The 19,388-nt window shown below is 35.3% G+C and overlaps 1 protein-coding gene across 2 annotated transcripts in view; it reads left to right on the top strand.

Annotated features, from left to right (window-relative positions):
* LOC148953681 (annexin A13-like) overlaps positions 1-12,305 on the top strand; it is a 150,859-nt gene extending 138,554 nt beyond the window's left edge. For both annotated transcript variants that reach the window (XM_089086780.1, XM_089086781.1), the window contains exons 8-9: positions 8,418-8,593; positions 10,644-12,305. In XM_089086780.1, the coding sequence (XP_088942906.1) occupies positions 8,418-8,593; positions 10,644-10,706 (239 nt within the window). In that variant the 3' untranslated portion in view covers positions 10,707-12,305. The remainder of the gene's footprint in view (positions 1-8,417; positions 8,594-10,643) is intronic.
* Positions 12,306-19,388: the final 7,083 nt, after the last annotated feature.

Here is a 19,388-nt window from a genome sequence, read left to right on the forward strand (position 1 = left end):
TGTAGAAGGAAAAAACAGCGTTATGTACACTCTGTTGCGGTCTTTAATTTGTGTATATCCTGCCGTTACTTTCTGCCGCATTTGTGCTTAGCTAACTTTCCATTTTCAGAAGTGAAATTGTATCCCACTTAAAAAGGAAGTTTTATCAACTATAATTTGGCTGTTGAATTGGTAATTTTGGTAGGCAGGGTCTCAAAAATATCCTATGTTTCGTGTGTTAGACTGCCGATTGGGTTGAAAAACGGTATGCATCGTATGTAATACGATGCATATCGTGTGGGAGTACGATCCAGATCTATGGACAAAGGCCTCTGTAAAGGGCTGCCTCGACCCTTTCGGGGTATTTGCAAGACTGGGGACCTTGCGGTCAACTCTATTCCCACTTGAGGAGTGGCGCCCCTCGAGAAAAATATAGTCTAGTAAACGACACAGGATTCAGGCGGGATTCTAATTAATGGACAATTCTTCTGGGCTTGGTCTGTTTTGACGGACGTTTTTGGGCTGAAAAACCTCTTCCTATCTAATTTATCTACTATGGGCTGCCTCCCCGTAGTAGTATAATATTTATAGGCATGAACATATAATGAGTCGGAGGTAATAGGCTTGAGACTCTGTGCATGATTTCGAATCTTGTTGACAGAAGAGCATTGCTAAGTGCTGAAAACCATGTTGTGACCAAGACGGGCCCAGAATTGCACAAAGCCTCCATTAACACTGGAGGTCTCAGGGACTTCTTGCTGTCTGGTTCTAAGCCGGCTTAAGTGCTTCGGCTTAGACTGGAGACGATATGTGATCCCCGTCCTGCACTGGCATCCGGGATCATTGCTTTTCCAGAGGCCAAAATAATTTTGATGATTAAAAGAACAGGAAAATTGGAACTTGGAATGTTACGACGTTAAAAAATGACTATCGTATCGACATTTTGCCTGACAAATTCAGAAGATTCAAACTGGATTTATTAGGAGTTTCAGAAACTCATATCGGGGCATGAAGCATGAAGTTGGGGGATATAGAATCTGTTTACTCACATAGGAAGGATGAGGTACATAAACAGGGATTATTGCTCATTATGAATAAGGAAGCTGCTAAGTCTTGTTTTGGCTGGGAAGGTATTAATAACAAAATAGGAATTGCTAATTTTATGATTAAAAAGTTCAGTGTATCAGTCATAGTATTATATGCCCCTGTAGGACCGACTGACGGAGATACTAGTGACTCAGATGAATTTTACTTAATGTTACAGGAGCAAATACACAGGGTTCCAGGTAGAGATATGATGTTTTTGCAAGAAGATTTTAACGCCCAGGTCGGTAGAAATAGGGATAGATGGTATCCTAGCCTATGTAGATTTGGTGTAAGAAAAGAAAACAATAATGGACACAGACTTTTGTAATTTTGTAGGTATAACAATATAGTTATAACCAATACGGTTTTTTGTGATAAAATGGTCCATAAGTTAACATGGTATTCACGTGATGGCAAGACAGCACACCTTATTGATTATGTTATTGTAACCCGAAGACTGGCAGGATCAGTACAAGATGCTAGGGTATATACGACTGTTGTTGTTGATGTTAAAAGCAAAGATCGCCATCTAGTAGGGTCTAGAGTTAATTTAAAGCTGAGATTTCAGAAGGGTAACTACTTCCCGGGAAGTTATGATTTTGGTAGACTCCAGGATGAGAATTTGAGAGAAACTTTCCAGGAACAGTTGAATACTAAACTTCAGAGTTTAAAATTTGACAATGTGGAAGATGGATGGACTAGTTTTTGAAAAACGAATTATCAAGTTGCTTAAGGTGTCTTAGGGAAGAGTTAGAACTGCAGCTAAGAATATTAGTGAAAAAGCTTTATGTTTAATAAAGAGAAGAAAGGGCTTGTACAAGAATTATCTTACTGATAGGTCATATTAAAACAAAAGGAATGTAAAGAAAGTGGAGAAAGCATTAAAATATGAACTAAGAAGATGTGAAGTGGAGGCAATGGAAGAAATTGCCGAGAATCTGGACGATGCAGCTAGACAGCAAAATAGTAAACTATTGTACTGGCATGCTAATAAATTGAGAGGGAATAGTCAATCCGGACTTGTCCCAGTTAAAGACATGAACGGGGCCACAATTATTGAAAAGGAAAGAGTTTAAGGTAGATGGGCAGAACATTTTGAGAGTGTTCTAAACCGAGATAAAGTTGCTAGAAAAGATATTGAAGAAAATGAAAACGTTCGTGATACCTTGGATGTGAAGGAAGATTTGTTTTGTGAGGAAGAATTAGTGACAGTACTAAAATGAATAAAAAGTAATAAGGCTCCAGGTGCTGATAGTGTGGTAAATGAATTTCTTAAATATAGTGGCTCTGTGGTTAGAAATAAGTTACTGAAGATTATGAATATGATTTCTGAAAACGGGGAAATACCTTACGATTTCAGGAAAACATTAATTAGGCCACTTTATAAGAAAGATGGTAAGAATGAGCATGTTAATTATCGAGGTATTAATGTGTTCTCTGTAGGTAGCAAATTAATTATTAATATGATACTTTTTAGACTGAAAGATGCTGCAGACAAAGTTTTAAGAGAAGAACAGTGCGGTTTTACAAAAGGTAGAGGATGTGTCGACCAAATTTTCACTCTTAGGTTAATAATTGAGAAGTGCCTGAGTTGTCAACTACCTTTGGTCTTCAGTTTTATAGATTACGAGCAAGCGTTCGATTCTGTTGATAGAAGAGGTTTAGCAAAGGTCTTATCCTTGTATGGTATTTATTTAAAAAAAAAAAAACTTTACGAAAAATAAGTTTTTCAAAGAAAAGTAAAGGCCATTTTCAAACTTAAGCTCAGCAGATGCAAATACATTTTAAAATTCAAACTCAAAACGACAAGAAATTACTATTAAAGAATAAATGAAACCCAAAACGAACAGAAATTAAATAAACAATCATAGCAAAAAATATACAACAAGTAATAATAATATAAGTGAATAAATAGGTCTAAAAAAAATGCTTAGATTAAATATGAAAATCAAGCTAAAAACGAAAAAGAAATATTTTGCTAATGAAGTATAAATGAAACTTAAAGCGAACAGAAATTAAGTAAACAATCAATGCAAATAAACATACAATAGATATTAACGTAAATGAATAAATAAATCTTAAAACAAGTGAAACTTAAATTGAATATGCAAATCAAGCTTGAAACGAACAAAATTCACTACAAACAAGAGTTTGGGTATCGCCTCCTTCTCTCACTACAAAAGTCTAAAACCTACTGCGTCATTGGCGCTTTACTGAAAACCAATTTCATGACAAATATTTTCTGTTGTACTTAATAATGAAAATAAACATTAAAATTATAGTAAAATTTTGAACTGATAAGCTTTCAGCAATTAATATCATTATACGTGAAATATTCAGTTTAATTTATTAGTTCCTTCTAAAGTTGTTCAACACGAATATAGTTTCACTACAAACAAGAGTTAACTGAAAAATTAACTGGCGCTTAACTGAAAACGAATTGTATTACAAATATTGTTTTTCAATTCTTACAGCATTGAAAATAAAAATAAAATTACATTGAAATGAATTCTTGAACGGATGGATGTTTCAACAATTAATATCATTATACATCAAATATTCAATTTGATCTTGTCTATACTTTCCAAGACTGGTCAAGACACAAATAGTTTTCTTAATGGCTCACTAGCCATTTAAATTTCCAATCGAATGAGCTCTCTTTGAAGTTTCTACGACAACACTTTCTGTAATAACCTTATATGCCCCCAGGGCATAACTTACAACCCTTGCCCTGAGGATTGAGGGGGGATGTCATCCGCAAAGACCTAATTCCTAATGTCCATAATTTTCAACTACGTTGAACAAAATGGCTATCTAAAAATGTTTGGTGGATGTGTTTGGGACAAAGGCGGGCGTGAGAGGGGGGTCAGTTGCCCTCCAACCACTTTCAACTATTAAAAAAGGCACTAGCCCTTTGAATTTCCAATAGAATGAGTCCTTTTTGAAGTTTCTACGATGAAGCTTTCTATAAGAACCTTATGTGCCCCCAGGGCATGACTTACAATCCGTGCCCTGAGAGCTGTAGGGGGAGTGTCCTTCTCAAAAACATAATTTCAATCTGGAAATCAAACACGTAGAACAAAATGGGTATCTCAAAATTTTGATTGGATGTGTTTGGGGAAATGATGGGCGTGAAAGGGGTGTTAGTTGCCTTCCAATCACTTTTGACACTTAAAAAGAGCACTAGAACTCTCTATTTCCAATCGAATGAGCCCTCTCTGAAGTTTATACGACGAACCCTTCCATATGAAGTGCCTCTGGAAAAAAAATAGATCAGTAATCAAATAATAAGACATTGGAGCCGTACTGTCTTTACTATAGGCAATGCTGTTGCGTTGCCTATGATACCAGACAAATACATTAAAGTTATTAGTGCTATGTGCCTGCTGCGGTTAAGGTAGGATATGAGGTTAGCAGCTGGCTTGTATTAAATCAGAAGTTAAGCAGGGTTGTGTTCTATCTCCCTTTATAAAGATTATTTTGATGGACTTTGTCTTCAGGAGCACAGGATAGGCAATAGGAGAATACGGAATCAAATGGGGAAGAAAAACTTTCCTGGAATCATACTATGATGATGATTTAAGCATCCTAGATGGAAGTTTGAGCAAAATGAATGAAGTTTTAGAGGTTTCGCGAGCTCAGGGTGCTAGAATAGGTTTGAAAATTAATGGTAAGAAGACTAAGTCACTGCGGCTAGGAATAAGTGAAAATGAAAAGGTGACGTTGGGTAACGAAAGGTTGATCAGGTGGGCAGCTTCACTTACCGTGGTAGGATTATCAGTAAAGACGGTGGGAGCAGTGAAGATGTTAAAAGTAGAATAGCCAGGGCTCAGGGTCTTTCTTTCACAGTTAAAAAAGTTTGGAAGAATAGGAAGATAAGTCTGCAAACCAAGTTTAGAATATTAGAAGCTACAGTGATAACAGTTGTCAAATACGACTCTGAAGCATTGATACTCTGAAAAGCGAATGAAGATTTACTAGATGCTTTTAAGAGAAATTGCCTACGGATTGTTCTGGGTACCCGGGTGACTGACCGTATTTCAAACAGTAGGCTGTATGAAAAATGTGGTTCAATCCTAATTTCTAGGGCTATAATTAAAGAAAGGTTGAGATGGCTAGGGCACGTTGTGTGGATGAAGGATGACAGATTGCCGAAGATTGGCCAACCTGCTAGGGCTAAACGGAAAGCAGCTTGTCCTCTTCTGGGGTTGGAGGACGTCATAAAGAAAGATTTAAAGGAAATGGTAACTTCCAGGGAGGGTGTAAAAATGGAGGCTTTGCATAGATTGGGATGAAAGAGGAGCTTGTGTAGCTGTGTATGTAGGCCTTAGGTGGCTTGGTGCTGTGGTGAGTTGTTAGTAGTAGTAGTAGCAGTAAAGCAAATAATTTGATAACATGCAATTAGCAGCAATTGTGGAAGGGTTGCCCAATGATGGAATTTCACAGAGATACAGGCTGGGACTAAGAAGTAGAAGTAGTTACTTCCCATGGACCTAGTCTGTTACTGACATCTATAGTACATAATACTAATTCTCTTCTTGTGATCGAGAGCGGGTCTAGTTGACGTATATTAGAAAGTTTTCCCTTCTGAAGTGCCTTTGGGGGAATTTTTTCTATTTAATTTTAATGGAATAAAATCAAACTCCAATTCAGAAGCAAGAAAATTTTAGATGGACAGAGCTCCTTATTTCAAATAAGCAAGGAAATAGTCTCTTTTCTTACGTTTACCTACCCTGCTATGATGATTCAATTCCTAACCCCCGAAACACAAAAAGAAAAAATTAAACGAAATTATTTTTAAAGAATAAATCTTATGCGATATTGTACATCATTATCTTCTATCTGTATTTCGGAATAGAGGTAAAATGTTTCCAGAATCCTCTCCTTTCTTCATTCTATTTATTTGTCTTAATATTCCTTTGGCTGCTCAGCAAGACTTTCACAGATCATTCGGAATTTAAATTTGTTATTTAATTCTTGTGAAAGAAAAGTTCATTTTTGTAAACCAGCGGAATCTAAAATGAAGTGAAACCTAATTTTTATTTTTTTATTTCATTGTTATTGTGACAAAATTTACGGTGCCAGACCGCTAAACATTTAGAGTCTTCGGTGCCACAAGTCAACCATTACTGTAGTTTTTTCTCCCAAGAATTTTGTTTGCTGGACTTCCTCTTAAAGGAATCAAAAACGGTTTTCCATGATAAAATCTCTCGGTGACCATTCTAAAAGGACACGCGGTGTCTTACAAAGCGTTTATTTAGGTATTCAATGCTGGATATCTCCTCTTTTTAGACGATTTAAGCACACTGTATATCGCATGTTTGCTGTATTCGCTTAGACAGTACAAGTAGAGACAGCTCTTCAAAGGGAGGGTCGTGGATGTAATTGCAGAAAAGAGTCCTCGACACCACATCATCTCTCTTCCTTTGAGGTTGTAAAGGACAATCTCTGCTACAGCTCACCACTGAGGATTTATTTTAGATTCCTCAGAATGTTTTTTGCAGCCCGGTCAACATTTGGCATTGGACCCAATATAAGATTTGCACAGCAGGATAATCGAGCTTGGTGGTAATTGCTTCTTTCAACGAAGAATCATACCCAGCTTTTTAGTAAATGACTAAATTTTAAGATTCTAATTGCGATCGCACTTTTTGAAAGTTTCATGATTTAGAAAAAAAAATCAAAAGTTTCTAATTTTAATTTTTCTCTTCATAACTATCGATCGTAACTTTGGATTTCATTCGATAGCATAATATCCATTATCCCTAACTTTGTTGACTTAATCAGTAGGCAATTTTGTTTCTAAAACTGGTAACTCATTCTTTTTCTAACATAACCATTCGTTTCTCCCACTTGGTGTACCGTGAAAAACTACAAAATAGTGGCACAGAAACACAAATTTTCCATACAAAGTTTTATCTGGGAAAACAACGTCTGAATCCTCATATCCTAAGAAGTCGTTTATGTGTGTCCATATGCGCCTGTGTTCCAAATCTCACTAGCCTATGTACTTTTGTTTATCTTTGCCTGTCTATGGGAGGGAGATGAAGTAACACTTTGCACTCTCGTGGATGTTTTTGACCAGCGGTACCCTTTACGAACATAGTATTGAGCACACTCATGAAAGAGTTCCTTGAACACGTCCTCGGGATTCTCACAAATCAATTGCTAGAATATTTGTGCTACTCAGTCTGTATAGCACAGAGAAAAGCAGGGCAACAAAGTTCGGCTACTTATGAGAACAATAAACAGTTACTTAACATATTTTGTTGGATATGGCGAAAGTAGAAACATGATTCTGAACCCTCCCACCTTAAGAAGTCGTCTAGGTGTATCTATATGCGTCTGTGTTCCAAATCTCACAAGCCAGTGTGATTTTTTTATTTTTTTTATTTTGCTTATCCATGGGAGGGGGATGAAGTACCCCATTGCACTCCCGTGGATAGTTTTAATCAACGGTATCCTTCAAGAACATAGTATTAAGCACACTCATGAAAGAGCTCCTTGAACACGTCTTCGTGGATCCCCACAGATCAGTTGCTATAGCAGTCTGTATGACAAAGAGAAAAGCAGGGCCACCTAGGTCGGCTACTTTGAGACCATGAAACAGTTATCTAAAATATTTCATTGAATTTTATTCAAATACGGTGGTAGGGGATCGAATGGAAATAAAAATCAGACAAAATTGGACGTCATAATAACAAACGTGCGAGAGCTTGAGGTGCTGACCATAGGTAGTTGAGGGAGCCGATGAAAAGCCAGATTCCCTTCTTGTTTTATGGCAAGCAGTTTTTATGATTTCTTGTCTATACTACTTAAGAGGATCTGAAGTGGGGCTGTAAAGGCCCATATACAATGAGATTTTACTGATATGAGCTAATCTCATATCAGTTAGCTCAAACGCGCTAGTTTGAGCTAATCTCATTCCTCATATTTTTTTTTCCATTGGCCTAAAAAATTCTATTAAAAATTCTGATTGGCTTAAACTTAGTACTAACGTTGCTTGCAAGCGCTTACGAGTTACAGCGACTTCTGTTGTCGTTTGCCAAGGCAATGTAGAAACATGGAACGCTATTCCCACTTTCAACATGGGATACCCCGCGCTGAGTGCTCAAAGAAAAGTTTTTGTCAGATGCCACACTTCTACTTGGTATGATCTTTCTGGAGACGTCTTCCTGAGGTAAATAGAAGTTTGCTAGTTGAAATAAGTTTTTGGCACCCTGGAGTCATTAAAGATATCTAAAAAATTATAGGAGTTGAATTTCACTTCGCGCAACGATAAAATTTACCGTAATATAAGCAAATATTGGGTTCATGCCTGTTTTGAATCAGAGTTGATGATTTTGTTTCAGATGAATGCATGATCGACAGAGGTTCTTATTATGCTGACGCTTTAAGACAGGCTATGACAAAACGAGACATGGATACTATACTACGGATTGTTGCAACAACATGTGAAACAGATTTGGGAAGAATAAAAAATATTTATTACCAAAGGTACCAGAAAACATTGGAAGAAGGAATTCACGTAAGTCTTGTTTCTTGTTTTGATCGTTGAAGCTGTAAAATGTGTAAACAGTATGTCAAACAGTTCGTGATGACGAACTGTACGTAAGGAGTGATAGGGGACAGTAGTAACCGACACCCTAAAAAAAGGACTTTTGAAAAAAAAACTCATCAAAAGAATTGACTTATTATGCTTATTCCAAGCGTATAAAATTCATCTAGTTTAAAGTTACTCCTGAAAAGCTAAGAGCACGAGAAGATTTATCTAGCTTTTAAGAAGCGAGGAAAGGGACACCCTCAGAAAGTCAAGTGATTTTGAAAAAAATGACAGCAACAAATTCAATGTATCAGAGAACCCTGTTGTAAAGGTTTCAAGCTTCTATCTACAAAAATGTAGAATTTGGTATATTTTCTCAGAAGAAATATCGCGTGTTTCTTTGTTATTATTTTCTGTCGTGTTTTTCTTGTTTTATTTCTCGTACTTATTTGTTGTTTTTTTTTCTTATTTTTTCAGGGGTGATTGTTTCGAACCAAGGCTTCTAGAAAAGCAGGGAAGGTTAATATAACTGGAAATTAAAAATTCTAGTGCCTTTTTTAAGTAGAAAAAAATTATGTAACTAAAAAGTGGAGTTTTCCGCCGTTTTGCGGCATTAAAATACGATTTTGCCTTAAAGAGGGCCAAGTTTCTGTCGATTGAAAATTCTGAAAAAGCCGATCGATTTAAAAATATCGGAATACTATACATTGAGCTTCCTACTTTCAGAGGAAGTGGTGATGCATGGTGGTGAGATTGTTCCTAAAAAGTCACTTAGTCCGTATAAGTGGTTAATATAGAAATTTATTTTAAAGCTTCATTTGACCAAATTAAAAAGCTTTATGTTTCATAAACTTATGTACAGTGATGTATATTTGCACATTAGCTAATATGAAGGAAGAGCGATGTATCTTTGTTTATCCTGGGGGCAGGGGTAGACACCTCAAGGAGTGCATTTTAATGCTCAAATTCTTTGACAATAGCAGTTTTTTATAACACCTCTAACGACAGAGGTGTTGTCTAACAATGGTTTCTAACCACACCTCTAACAACAGAGGTGTTATCTAACAACAGTTTCTAACAATATCTCTAACAACAGAAGTGTTGTCTTAAAAAAGTTGTATTTATGTTTAACTAACATTTATTTTTTATTTAACAACAATTTTATATCCAAGGACGGTATATCAAACTCTAAGCTGTACTAAAAATTGTAGTTTGATCCCGCATTCTAGGACTAAGATGAAAAGTGGTTAATATGATTAGGTTATGTTTTACGGATGATGGATTGCAAAAACTCATGTTTTGGTTCCGTCTGGGCAAAAAGACGAGATGATGTTTATTTATTTATTTCCCTCAATATTGAGGAGTATATAAACTACATAAATGAAATTAAAAAAGAAAAATAAAATACTTCAACAAACGAAACAAAGCAATGATTTATTAATAATAAATGATGATTAATAATACAACTGAATAAAATACGTAAAAAAAACAAATAAACAAACACCAATACAAAATCAAACATTATTTAAATTCTGGGGAAAAATCGGAATAGGTTATAAATAAAAAGAAAGTTTCCTGACTTATGATAAAAATTATCCTTCTTAACCTTGGTTAATTCCAACGGCTCTTTAGTTGTAAATTTCAAAACTAATTCAGTGTTTCTAAAACAAATTGGAAAACCAAGTAAAAATATATAGTATTTAAAATTGCAAACGCGATGTTTACATTTATGTATTTGCATATTCTTTTTCTTTGTAAATAAGTTACTCCAAACATCTCTGCTCGTTTTCTAAGATTTTCATATATACAAGTAAATTTCTATTATTTTTTTTTAGATACTAGAAAATACAATTTCTATGTGTTTATGTTAGTTTAAACGACATATATACATTGGTTGCATTCTTAAGGGGAGGGCTGAACAATGCATGTTAACCTCCAATTATCTTGAAATAGGTGCATTTGAGCCAATCATGGGAGGGAGTGGGAAGCACCCTCCCATGGGCGCGGGTTAAATTATTGTTCTTTTTTCTTACAGAAACATGCGTCGGGTACAACCAAGCACATACTACTTGCCTTTTGTGGAAATCCAAAGAATTAACAGAAGAAAAGAAGTGCTAACGAATACTGTGAACTTCCTCTCTAATGCTAGTCAATACGGAACCTGTAATTTTGTAGATGTCTCTTTAATCAGGGTCAATAATTAAAGTTAGTTATTATCTTTTGAGGATTTGGTAACTTTTAATCTGAGGTTTGCCGATTCTTTTTTTATTATTTTGTTTTTAAAGTGGATAAAGTGTTTATACAAAATCCATTTAAAGCTTCATGAGAACTGTGTTTTTTCAATGGAATCTTACAAAGAATAAAATGCTTCCAAAAACTAAAACTTCAGACGAGCTGATTCGTGTTTTTTGTCCTAAACTCAAAAGGGAGGATTTTCATAGAAATTTTGAAAGACAACAAATGATGTTGATGGAGTGGAGAGTAAAAAAAAAAAAATACGGCGTTGGACTTTACTTTCCCTGCCGGTCGTGCTGATCTCTTTTTCATTCCCCTTCAGTCAGAAAGTGCAATGGGGGGGGGGGGCGCACACCCTGGAGCGGAGAGTACCAAATGATAATCTCTTCTGGAATACTGCCAAAATCTGTCTGTGAAGGTAAACTGGTGTCCATGCTAAAGCGAGGTAAACCTCCCCACATTTGCAGTTCGTAGAGATTTTTACTATTTTGAATGCTTTTTGAAAGTTTTTTGAGTCGCTAACATGTGATGGAATTTTGTCGAATGGTACGTTCCCTCAAGAAAGTTTGGCTTTCAGAAGGGACTAGGGTGCGGTCATTCTCTGTCAGCTTTACTTTCTCTACTTTTATATGCTGATGCAGCTAGTGAATATCAGTTCTTGGTAACCACGGAGTCCCCCCTGCATTTGATTCGCATGTCCACGAATATGTTTTGTGTTCTACATATAAGAGGGGGGTGAATCCTCTGGTGATAGGAGTGTATCGGGATTTATATGATAACCTCGTGGTCCAGGTTTATATCCCTAATCTGAGTGATGTTTATTTTTATTACCGGTTTATAAGGAATGAGAGAGGGGTTTGTTGTTTCACCTGCTTTTTAGCAGCGCAATAATAGAGCCACAATTGCAAATTGTGGGTTCATGCATAAGCCTAATTGTTCTTTTTAATTGGAAAGATTCGACCGATGTTTCTATTAGACTTAGTGATACTACCATTAAGCCAGTGTCTTCATTGACTAATTCGGGCCTCCCCATCAGAACTTCCATGCGAGGTACCTACTCGCTCTTAGTTAATTAAAAAAGTGAATATCCGCGCAATAAGGCAGCATTATGACAACTAAACTCCATTTTAATCGCATGATTTTAGCTAGATTATATAATGAAACTATCCTACCGTATATTCTGTATGTTGCACCTTTCTGGACTATGCTTCAGATATCTGATACTAAGCAAATTCGCTCATACTACTTTTGTTATGTGTATAAACATATGTTATATGTTAAAGTATATGTTGAGACTACCTTCATGCGTAACTTATGTATAAGCCTTCCTTATAAAGTTAGAGAGCCGTTCGAAAGAGATCAACAATTTTAACGCAAGGCTGTCGAACGAGTGGTCGTTCCTCCTGTGGCAGTAATGGCGATGTATTTTTTTTAATATCTGCACTGTATTTCTTTCTTTCTTTTCGTGTTTTCATTTGTATTATGTCGTACTCCGTCTTCTTGTTTTTTAGTTGTGACGAGTTAGAAAATAAATAAACAAGCGTAATTATCGTGCTTTATTGCGATCGGTTTGAATGTCAAAATGGATTTCTTACAAAAAAAGAATTCTTGCAAATCCCTACAACCTTCGAAACTCACCAAAAACATTTTTATAGTTCTTCTTCTTGTTGGAATTGTTATGTAGTCGCTTTTGCATTATCTCCTCACTGGAATCAAATTACAGGCCCTGGAATGGATTTTTGTAGCTAAATTTGAACTCCATATTATAGTTAGAATGGAAAATCTATTCTATTTCTATCTGTAAACGGACAAATTGCAGATTATTGAGCTCTGAAGCACAATAAGCAAATAATTAATTATAATAGCTCCCAATAAGCACCCTTGAACGCCATTCAATTATTGCAATTAGTCATTGAACGCCAGAAATCACACAAATCAATTGCAACAATGACTAAATAAATCTATTGATTATCTCGCTATGCTAATGCCCTCAGTAGTTAGATTATTTCCAGCTGTATACAGCCTAGCATACACAACCAACACCAATTCTCCAGGGACAACATTGCTTCGTAAGGTATTTAACAGTTTAGAGAGCTGTTTAAAGGCTCATTTAAAGTAAAATGATATAGTTACGTACTTTTATAATTAACGAAGCGTAATATTTAAAATATAATACAATTTTGAAAAAAAAACAGATGGTGAATGACATCATAATCGTGATTTGCAACCATAAATGAGATTATTGTAAAAATATACGACGTCAATTGCAATGACAATAGGGTGATAGGTCTCGTCGCCTTAAAAATTAAAGTTGGTAATTTTTGAAATCGCTTAGAAACATGGTGATTTCAAGAGAGCAACACGAAAAAAAACGAGAAAAATGTCAAATAAAAAAAAAACAGCACTACAGCAAAAATGTCATAAAAATTATTAAAAACCTATTTGAAAAAATAAAAAGGCCGCTGAAAGGAACAGAGATTGACGACTACTAAGTTGTCTTGTGATCCAGATTTTGAGAAAGTAAAAATGACAAAAAAACAAAGATATTCAACAGACCAGTGCCATCAAGAAGCAAAAATCGACAGAAAAGAAAACAAAACAGGTCAAGAAGCTTTATTGTAATAATGAGAATTCCCGTAATAAATATATACATAATAGCTTGAGTCTTTTCAGGGGCTTCTTTACTAGATAGCAATAAAAAAAAAATATGAAGGCTTTTACCTGAAAGGCTATATAATTGTCGTTAAAAAATTCACATTCATATAGAAAAAAGGATCCTTCAAACTCAAAATTAATCGGTAATTCAAAACTATAAAGAAAGGGTGTCCAGAGAGAGGTGATTTCTAATAAATGATCATGTACAGGATGATTTCTGTTCGTTTTAAGTTTTAGTTAATTTCTTGAATTTCATTAGAATTGTTTTATTTTACTTAATTTTTGCTCATTGTTAATACAATATCTATGGTTATTTACAATATAAGGGGGACACCGATCCCTCAACCCCTATTCCATACCATAGTTTTACTTTTAAAGAACAAGGCTTGTTAAAGTCATACAGTGGTAGCTGCAACCTAGTGAAGAACGAACCACGGTCAATAGTAACCAAAAGTTAAAATACACGTTTAAGAAAAACTGGCTGGTGCGAACAAATTGTCGTCTGTAGTTGATTCAGGAATTGTAACTATTGTGTCGATTAGTCTTAATAGTAAAATGTTATTTTGAAGAGCGATTTATGGAAATTACGGAAAATAGCTTAAAAACCCTCAAAACTTAATCTAAAGTTAAAAGCCGTATCTAAATATAGGAGGCAGTAGAAAAATAATACGCGTGGGTATTATCCAGATATATCATAACTACAAACATGATAATACATCTTCAAATTGTAGTTACTACAGAGCAGCAGCTGTGACACTCTCCTCTAGAGATGGAGGACTGAGGTTCGTCTCTCTGTAGTAACAACTCCTACGTCATCAATAAACAAAGCGAAATAACAGATCCGTACACTGTTGTAGCAGGACAATCGAAATCTCAACGTCGTCCACTGAGAGGAGTTGACAAATTGTCCTTGGTACATTGTCAGGAATGAGCTGTTCGACTTGTTACAGCATAGTCCCCCTCATCAAGTTAGTTGTTGCAAACACAGCTTCTTTCTGACATTCGATTACTCCATGGTTAAAAACGTTAATCAGTTGTTTGAAGCTAAAAATTATATCTTGACCATAAATCCCTTTAACAGTAGTTTTCTTTTCCTGGAAAATTACTTTCAGGATATTATAAAATTATATTTATTATTTTGAGTGGGAGGAAGAGTTAGGAATTTGACTGGGTCAGAGATAAAGGCCTGAAGGACAAAGACCCACGACAGGGCTCATAGTAGAGCAATGACTCATTTTAGGAAAAGAGTGTTTGAAAAACTAGTCGGTGAACAAAACCACATCAGTTGATTTTCAATTCTGATCGAATTTGGCTAATGTTCTATTTAAAGTCAATTTTTCGAACAAAGTGTTTGAAACACTCCTGGGTTTTTGACTACGTCGCAGTCGTCATTCAATTTAATTTCAATTCAACAGTATTCAATTTCGGGTTTCTTGAAGTGAATTTTTCAAGCTGCGTCGAATGTTCCAAAGCAAGAAACCAGCCTGAAGAAATAGCCCATCGCCCTAAGTTCAGTGTTGCCAAATTTTGAAGAAACCATCCCTCGCCGCTCGCTCAATTCTTCAAATTGATTACAGTGTTGCCAAATTTTGTCTCCTTTAACCTAAAGGACTATTAAAAATACTTTAACACAATTACTTTAGAGCAGTGAAGATTCTAAGGGGTCAGATACTATTCTTAAGGATTAAACCATATCTGCTTGACTAGTAGCTCATTTTAAAGCCCTTTTTTTCTCTGATTCATATTATATACGTTTAACTGCATTTCAAAGTCTTGAATTCAGTTTAGTTGACAAATAAAGTTCTTTAGTTCACAAATCGCCCTAGTCTTCAAATTCCATCTATAATGTCAAAGAATCAGAAATTCCTATTCTTGTCAAAACGTGGAGTGCTATCATCAGACAGATGATACGTTCCAAATGAGCTGTCACTCGCCACAAATCGAAGTACAATCACAATTGGCTCATAGCAGAGGAGATTCTAAGGAGCCAGACACTACTTTTTGGGACTAAACCGTATCTGCTTGACTAGTAGATCATTTCAGAGCCCATTTTCCTCTGATTCATAACATATACGTCTTACTGCGTTTAAAAATTTTGAGATTTCCTTAGCTTCTACATAAAGATTTTCTAAGAAATTTAAAATCATTGTCGTACAAAAAAGCGGGCGTGGACCAGGTTTTGACTTGTTATGCCCTACAATACATTCTTATGAAGTGAGAAGCAATAGCCCTCAGATTTATCATGGAATTCAATATTTTCTTCATTGCTACAACTATTAATGACTTTCTTATTTAACCAGGACGATTTTCTTATCGCCCTAGTGTTTAAATTCAATATATAAGGTCTAAGAATTAGAAAAAGGTTCCTATTCTACTTAAAACGTGGACTGCTATCATCAAACAAATGAAAAGTTTTAAATGAGCAGTCAATCGCCATAAATCGGAGCATAATCATAATTGGCTCACAGCAGAGGAGATTCTAAGGGGTCAGACACTACTTTTTGAGACTAAACAGTATCTCCTTGAATAGTAACTCATTTTAAAGCCCTTTTTTCACTGATTCATAATATATACATCTTACCGCGTTTAAAAGTTTTGAATTTAATTTAGTTCCCTAATAAAGTTTTTCTAAGAAATTCAAAATCCATGTCTTAAAAAAAAGAGGGGGATGGTCATGCTTTGACATGTAATGCCCTATACAGTGTTTTTATGAATTGAAAAACAGTAGCCCTTCAATCTAACCTAAAGTTGAATATTTTCTTTCATTCTTACAGCTCTTTGTGACTTTCTTATTTAACCAGGGTGATTTTCTTATTGCCCTTGTCTTAAAATTCCATCTATAAGGTCAAAGAATGAGAAAAACGTTTCTATTCCTGTCAAAACGCGGAATGCTATCATCTGACAGATGAGACATTTCAAATGAGCTGTCACTCGCCATAAATCGGAGCATAATCACAATTCTCTCACAGCAGAGGAGATTCTAAGGGGTCAGACACTACTTTTTTGGGACTAAACCTTATCTGCTTGACTAGTAGCTCATTTTAAAGCCCTTTTTTCTCTTATTCATAATATATACGTCTTAAAAAAACGGGAGACATATCAGTGCTTCCCATGCAAAAATTCATTTTCCTTGTTTATCAAGGAGGGGGACTGTTATTGCCCCATTAAAGGTTTTCAACCATGCTGATTCCAATAGTACAGTTTTCATTTTGATCTGACGCCTTTCTCGAGGGGGTTTCAAGCTTTTTTTGTGAAATCACCATATATTTTTTTTTTTTTTTTGCAATAAACTTTTACTTTTAAGGCAAACCGAAATAGTAGTTACAATTCCTGAATTAGTGTTACATAGTAATTTTCTTTCACTAGGTTTTTTTTTTAAAAACGCGCTTTTTAACTTTCGGTTACTATGGGCTGTGGTTTGTTCTTTACTAGGTTGCAGCTACCGCTGCAACGATTACTCCTCTTTTTCAATTTTTCAGCCGTAATGCTGCAAGCCATAATTTGAGATTAATCATATAGGAGGAAAACTACCCCTTCCTCATCCCCATCCCCACCTCAAAGTAAAAAAAACTTTGTAGTGTCCTCATTCGATCCTGAATCAGTATTATATAGCAATTTTCTTTCACTTGGTATTTGTTTTTTAACTTTGGGTTACTATGGCCCTTACTAGGTTGCAGCTGCCGCTGTAGCCGTGACTCCTGTTTTTGTTATTGCAATTTTTCAGCCGTAATGATGCGAGTCGTAATCTGGGATTAACTGTATTGGAGAAAAAACGCCCCGTCCTTATCCCCATCTCCTCCTCAGAGTCAAAGAAACTTTCGAGGGTGCTTATTTGATCAGAAAATGAGAGTTATTTTATTTTATTATAAGTGGAAAGCAATTGAAGATCAGTCAAAAAAAAGGAGTATTTTTGGTGGGGGGGGGGGGGGGAAAAGGTGGTTCCCACGTATTTTGTGCTTTCTTTTTGAATGTTCGATTGTATGTCAGCTCAATTTTGCGTCTTTTAAGAAATTATCAGTTGACACAGCGTTCAACGACCCAACCAGAATTTTGATATGGGAGATAGTCTGGTTTTGTTTCATAGAAGTAACACATTTCATGGCTGTAAATAGACATGATAGCTGAATACCCAAACTAATGAGCTCTTACAAATTATCAATCCTATAGGAACGAGGATTGAACATAGGAATGGCATTGTGACCATGCTTTTATGGATCCAAGTTTACCAAAATTTCGATTTTTTTTGGTTAACGAGTTCGGTGTGCACTAGACGATTATTTTCATTGATAGTCAGAGCAGGAGTTAAGTTTTTGTACCCTTTGCAGGGTGAAGACATATATTTGGGCAAATTTTCAAACGTTATTCTTAATAAATTCTCCAACTTACAAAAATTTTGCTCTTTAAATTCAAAGAACAAGAAGATGATTTTAATTGCGGCCTGATGTGCCTTCAATTTATAGTTTTCTTTATAGTTCGATTGATTTGGAGTGTGAAGATCCACTCAGCGATCTCCACTTAAATTTTAGAGACGAAGAAAAAATATACAATTTGGCAGATGACGAAAGTAGCAATACAATGCAAGCCCAAATCTTTGCAGAAATTGTAAAAACCATGGACGTATCATTGAATAATATTTGCAGCATGTCACCTGTAACATATTAATTTAAAAAACAAAGTTTTTCTTAGGGAAGCAAAGAGCGAAGTTGAAACTTAAAACGGACAAAACTAATTACTTCACAGCCTATCCAATATATATCAATAAAACTAATAGAGATAAACAAACTAATTATGTTTCCCTGTGTTTCTAGGATTATAGAAAACTAGCACTTTACTAAAAACACAAAAGTCAAGTATAAGAAATAGGAATATTGATTTTGGAGTTAGAATTGAGTATGTAGCCTGACAACAATAAACCATTGTGTATATATTTCCATAGTCTTACGCCATTTGTACATCACTGAATTTCAATATACAATTACAATCACCTTAAAAATGAAAGCCTAAAATTAAATAAAACAAAAGGAATTTAACTCCTAAGTGGAAATGTAAAACTCTTATTTCTAAAGTGAAGAGATCAAGTCATAATTACGCAAGGAATCTCTCGAAAAAATATTGTTATTTCAACCTGGAGAAAGGGTCATTGATTTTGTATGAGAACTAATTTTATAAATCTTGAATGCTTTAGCGTAAAGAGCGAGAGTTGGGGAGGAGGTTCACCCCATTCTCACAATTTTAAGGTTTAATTTTGTTCCCAACTTTAATTTTAAAAAAATTATTTAAGACTTTTCTATAATTCTTCACTAATTTAAAGTGCCATATAGAGCATACCCAGTCCAACCAAGGCGCGAAGGCCTATTTTGACAGCCATTTAATTGAGCGTTGTTGAGAAGTCCAATCATGAGCTAATTGTGGTTGAGCTCCGACTTGTGGTGAATGACAGCTCATTTGAAATGTCTCATCTGTCTGATGATAGCACTCCACGTTTTAACATGAATAGGAAACTGTTTCATTCTTTGATCCTGTAGATGGAATTTTAAGACTAGGGCGATAAGAAAATCACCCTGGTTAAACAAGAAAGTCACAAAGAGTTGTAGCAATGAAGAAAATAATGAATTCCATGATAAATATAAGGGCTATTGTTTTTTCACTTCATAAAAACACTGAATAGGACATAATAAGCCAAAGCAAGGCGATCGCCGCTTTTTGTAAGTCAAGGATTTTGAATTTCTACGAAAAACTTTAGTTGGGAACTAAATTAAATTCAAGACTTTTAAACGCGGTAAGACGTATATATTATGAATCAGAGAAAAAAGGGCTTGAAAATGAGCTACTAGTCAAGCAGATAAGGTTTAGTCCCAAAAAGTAGCGTCTGACCCCTTAGAATCTCCTC

This window comes from Artemia sp. Qi Xiang Cuo, chromosome 3, assembly GCF_049724085.1.
Source record: "Artemia sp. Qi Xiang Cuo chromosome 3, ASM4972408v1, whole genome shotgun sequence".
Taxonomy (NCBI): domain Eukaryota; kingdom Metazoa; phylum Arthropoda; class Branchiopoda; order Anostraca; family Artemiidae; genus Artemia; species Artemia sp. Qi Xiang Cuo.